The 5,715-nt window shown below is 42.9% G+C and overlaps 1 protein-coding gene across 6 annotated transcripts in view; it reads left to right on the top strand.

Annotated features, from left to right (window-relative positions):
• The window catches only part of LOC118334671 (receptor-type tyrosine-protein phosphatase mu-like), a 162,745-nt gene that overhangs the window by 80,223 nt on the left and 76,807 nt on the right, over positions 1–5,715 (top strand). For all 6 annotated transcript variants that reach the window (XM_035670694.1, XM_035670698.1, XM_035670697.1 and 3 more), the window contains exon 9: positions 5,052–5,161. In XM_035670694.1, coding sequence (XP_035526587.1) covers positions 5,052–5,161 — 110 coding nt within the window. The remainder of the gene's footprint in view (positions 1–5,051; positions 5,162–5,715) is intronic.

Here is a 5,715-nt window from a genome sequence, read left to right as displayed (position 1 = left end):
AGATTTTCTCTCTCTCTCTCTCTTCTCTTCTCTCCTCTCGTCTCCTCCTCTCTCTCCATCTCTCTCGTCCTCTCTCTCTCCTCTCTCTCCCTCTCTTCTTCTTCTCATCTCTCTTCTCTCTCTCTCTCCACTCATCTAAGTCTCTCTCTCATCATCTTCCTTCATCCTGTCAGGGCCACAAAAGAGCTCAAAGAACTTACATTCCCAATCTTGTGACACCTACTCCACCTGAATCCCTCTTTCCCAGAAACACCACAAACTTTTGACTGTAGCTTGGAACGAGTGATAGTGCACTGTGTCATCCTCCGAACGCTGCGCAATTCTTTCTGTCTCCCTTTCTTTCCGCAGATAATCAATGACAACACCGTCTCTCCCAGGTACCGCTAAAACACACACTCCTCATGGTTATCACTCATCTCACACATAACCTTGAAGCCTAAATGCGAGAGAGTTTACCACATGATCACAAAGGGTGTGGCATATCTGTATTTGTTCTTTACTATTAGAGTTGGACCTCAGTGCATCAGCCTGGATGCTGCGTTAGTGTGTATTAACCTCCACCAATACACCCCGTAATAATATACAAGATACATACGACAACTGTCATTTTTCTCCTTTGTAACAGCGGTCAGCCTAAGGGTGTTTTCAAAACTGTATTGCTTTAATTCCTTTGTTATCCCTGAGGTATATAACATCCTCCAATAAACTACAGTCTGTCTAATCTATCCTATCTCTCATCTCTCTCTCTCGTGCCTCTGTTTTTATCATACAGCGGCAGCTATATAGCATTGCAAGAAGATTTGCCATGACAAATTGTGGTCACATCTTCACCACACCTCTTCAGCATTTAACTAAACGACATTAAAGCCCACTATGAGGGAGCGGAACTTTGAATGGAGCCCGCTGTCTACATGGGCTCTTCAGTACAAGCCTCAACTAACTATCTTATGGTCCTTTGACAAAAGTTCGCTATCAATCATACTTCATGCTGCATCATTTTGGCCGCATTGCATTGTGCATTCACACAGAGTGGGAGTTCTTGTTTGGCTAATTAAGATACGCACTTCTAACCAAAACATCAAAGTCGCATGAAATAATCTAAACCAGTTATTAGATTTGTCCATTATTAGCGCTATTCCTTCCATTATCTCATGTCACATTATGACAAAAATAAACACTTACAGATAAACAGGGGCAACAGTATCTAATGACCACCACAGTGCTTAATAGATTGATGTTGTTCCCACATTCATTAACATAGGCTATAGGATTGAAGCGCATCCAACTTTGACAGGACACAAGAATGTTGTTCGAGATAGCTGCCTGATATATGGGCCACACGGACGGACAGGGTGCCATGATATATTTAATTTGTATTGTTTATTGGGGTTTGGCCTAATACGAAGTTAACATTTTCGTGTTCCAGGGTTTTTTTGTTTACATTTTAACCATATTTGCTGTTCTTTTTGTTTTGAAAAGATCTAAGGAACAGTTTGGCGATCTGGTAAGTTTTGTGTCATACCTCAGACCGTTGTACAAGAAGTAAGCCCTGCATCTCACATTGTACCAATGCCTCATGCAGTCTGAACCTCCAGCTCTGTGCTTTCACATGACCCCCCCTCCTGGGTTGCGAAAGCACCAGCTTGACGCTGAGTTGGTGAAGGGGTCAATGTGATGGTTGCTGAGGATCCCGCTCTGGGTGGTCATAGCACACCTCCTCCCGGGTCTCCTCCTTAGCCGCCACCCTGGAGCGGAATGGGACACCAGTGCTTGGGGTGATCTGGGACTATTGTCAGAGGTAGAAGCGTGTGGCAAAGCGGGGTCCATGATGCTAATATGGTAAGCGTTGCCCATAGTCTGCCCCCCTGTTCCACTAGCGCGACGGCAGGATTTAGCAAGCACAGCGAAATTAACCAGCGCACTTTCTGATCAATTGGCACTTCCTCTACCTGGATGTGCTTCTGTACCATGAGCTATTTCTGCACGAACCCTGTCTCGGGTTCGTTCGGGGCACCGATGCATGCAAGGGGCTGTTCTGGTATTCCTGACGGGAATGAGGATGAAATCGTAGAACGATAGCAGAGTCACTGTGACGCGGCGCGCGGGCGGATCGGTCTCTATTGTCATGCCTGTCTGCGAGTGGAGCGGCAAGACATCGATAGCCGCAGCAGGCCGACCCGGGCACCTGAGCTGTCTGTCTGTCAAATTCTACTCGCGCTCCGTCGTACACGTGTGACAACAGCCGGAACAGACTCGCAGCCCCAGCTCCATCTCATGCTACTGAGGGTTATACGTCCTTGTTTTGTTCCCTACAGGCGGTGCCGCCTTCACTGTAGAAGCACCCACTGTTGCATATTCACAGCAGGAGGGAGGGCAGCTGTTCCGTGAAGACTGGCAGGTATTGGGCACGCAAGATGCTCCTGAGCCTCAGTTGAGGCCTGGAGGCAAAATCCCTGGTTGAACGGTCCGGAGATTCCAACCTTTCCCAGAGGAATCCTGTCCTGGAGCATCACTGTAGGGCTTTCCGTGAAAAGAGTCCTGCCCTTCCATCCATTGAATGCAACACAATTCATAGGATACGTTACAGGAACACGCACAGCTGAGCATGTAGGAGCCTGACTAATGACAGAAACTAATGTTGGTCCCAGATTTGGCCACCTGCATGTGAGAAGCATCTGGTCCTGGTCATCACAGAGGGCAATCTCACTCTTTATTAATCTGTTGGGGGTGTTAATGAGTTTCACTCTGAGAGAATTGCAAGGGCTCCAAAGGCACCGTTTCAAACTTTCAATTTCCTCTTGTCTCCATCTAATCCTTCTCTCCTCTAGTTTAATTTGTATATCACAAAAGAAGACATAACGTACAGCAAAATACCATCATGTCCTGCTGTTGTTTAATTTATTCTTCGTCATGCCAGGCTGAGAAACTTTGATAGGTTCTCCCCCCTTTCCTGTCAGTCCCTTCAATTGTCCCTATCAATATAATTTTTTTTGTAAAAAGTTAAGACTGTGTTTATGGTCCTTGACGGAAGGAGCTGCCTGAACTAAGAACTGTATTATATATTATTGTAAATAGGGTATGCACTAATTGAAATATTATTAGAAATCGCAATATTTCCAAGTTCAATATCAAATGCACAAAATATGTGACGAAAACAGCATCCATGATTTTCTTTGGAAAATTAAATTTGTGATGCAAAAATGGATCACATACTAATCTTGAATAATATCGAATGTCTTCCAAAATAAATGCAAATATGATGTTTTTTCACGCACAATCACCCCGCGACCACTTCAATCCAGCAGGACCATGGCAGGAGGCTCCACCAGGATCAATAAGAACCTGCAAGACGAGAAAGCACCACAAGATCTCCGGGGAAGAAGTGAAGTTAGTAACATGCATCAATGGGACATGAATGAGTTCATCAGAGCATCTCCAAAAGTGCAGCTCTTGTGGGCTGTTCCCGGTCTGCAGTGGTCAGTACCTAATAAAAAGTGGTCTAAGGAAGGAAAAGACCCGGAGACAGGGTCATGTGCAGCCAAGGCTCAGTGATGCACGTGGGGAGTGAAGGCTGGCCCATGTGATCTAATCCAACAGACGAGCTACTGTAGCTCAAACTGCTGAAAAAGTTCTTGCTGGTTCTGATAGAAAGTTGTCAGAACACACAGTGCATGGCAGTTTGTTGGTATGGGGCTACATAACCTTATGACCACCAGGAAAGCCCATGTAGTCATAATGTTAGGGCTGATCCGTGTATAGAGGTTTATAGCCATGGTTTGTGTATAAACATTAATAAAAGCCCTTATATTTGCTTACAACGCCATTATGATGTGTTATGAACCATTTATTAAGTTTTTATTTCTGCTTATAAATGCTAAATAAGGGGGTTAAAATACCTTAAATTGAACAGGGTGATCTCATTGAAATATTAATTAATGATCTATAATATTGTGGTACTGCTAATTTCAAGCCATCTGAATTAAATGATCATCTAACATAATGGCTTTTAGAATAGCGGTTGCAAGTTCTTTCCAAAAGTGACTTTTTAGTTCATTATAAAAGTTGTAACTCTTTGATAGTTAGGATGGGTGGACAAGTCTCAACATCTCGCACTAAAAACAAGTTTGGGATTTTCCAAATCTTTTTCAGGAGAGCACAGGAGTCAGACAGCAAGCCTCTATGTCGTATGGTTGTTTCACCTCCTTCAAAGATGAAAGATTTTCTGTGTTGCCTCAGCAGACACAGGAAATGAACTCTACAGAAGTCTCAAGGAACCCCGGCCGCCAGATAACAAACTGACGAAAAGAGAGTCTTGTCATGTCTGGCTCAGATATCTGTGGTTGGAAACTTGAAAGTGGCAACTGTTTCTCACTCTCTGACTGCTGCGTGTCTGTGGATCTGTGTGTTTAGGGTCTCATGGGAACAAGTGTACAGACATGGTGTAGCTGTAGTTGCATTCTTGAAGCTACATCTTGAAAAAAAACATCTCCACATCATTCTGTTTCGCTTACAGAATGAAAGCAATTCACATGAGGGGTTAAAGGACCAGATCTCTTTGGCAGTATCTCAGCACAAGTAAACATTGTGGAAAGATTAAGATTTGCGCTATTCCCATGGCGTTACTAGTTCATCTTTGTTTTTTTATCTGTGTGAAGAGTGTTAAGTTTTGCTGTAAAACATGTAACACCGTGTGTGTTTTTGAGTGACATTGACTTAAAATATCCTTACAAATTTCTATTAAGATGTGTTTGACTTTCCTCATGGCTAGTTGTGTACCGTAGGTCCTTGAAAAGCTTTTTTTATTGATTGTTTTATGCACATCATAAATCATAATGGAAAGGAGAAACTGCTTTCCTTCAACTTTTATTGACATTTTCTTGACAAACATGCACATAAGATGAAAAGATATTCATCACATAAGATGAAAAAATACCAGTAAATATGTATCCACGGAAATCCTACAGCGTGTACATTTTATGAACTTATTTCTACCTTGAAAAATATCCACTCTGCCACCAGCTTTGAAAAATGTGTCTGATCATTTCCCACAGTGCCAGGGGCTGTTCCTCTGGAGTCCATTCAGGGCAGTGCCTATGAGGAGAAGATCATCCTGAAGTGGAGGGAACCAGCACAGACTTACGGGATCATCACTCAGTATGAGGTACAACAAGCAAAAGGGTTAGCAAAATGTTGAGAGATATTTATTACCTCTCAGAGTACTAAACAACATTACTTCCAATATTAAGCTGTTTTTTTTTCTCTCTTCCACCTTTCTGTGGATTGTCTGCATCTCTTTGAGTCTTTTTTTCCTCAACTTAGATGTGCACTAGTGTACAACGCTGGCAGAGAAATCTTCAAATTGATGTTTTATCATGTGAATAATTTTCTTGAATTTGGGATTGGGAATTAGATGCTTCTGATAGTTTGTTGACAGTCTACACAACAAAGGGGCACAGTATTTCATTAAGTGAGATCATAAAGTCAAACCAGGCATATTCCAGTAAATCAGACTAATTTTCAGGAAAACATGCACCACAAAACTGGTTTAAATAAGATTGAACTCACTCAACCTATATTTTCAGATCATCCTGGACTTGGTCAAGTTAGTTTTCATGCATAGGTTCAACGGGTACGTACCTATGTTCCCCGGGTCCTATGTTCCCCGGGTCCTATGTTCCCCGGGTCCTATGTTCCCCGGGTCCTATGTTCCCCGCT

This window comes from Morone saxatilis, unplaced genomic scaffold, assembly GCF_004916995.1.
Source record: "Morone saxatilis isolate NCDOM2014 unplaced genomic scaffold, NCSU_SB_2.0 Contig23, whole genome shotgun sequence".
In the NCBI taxonomy this organism is placed as follows: domain Eukaryota; kingdom Metazoa; phylum Chordata; class Actinopteri; family Moronidae; genus Morone; species Morone saxatilis.
The sequence above is the reverse complement of the archived record's forward strand: the minus strand, read 5'-3'. Positions and strand labels throughout refer to the sequence as shown.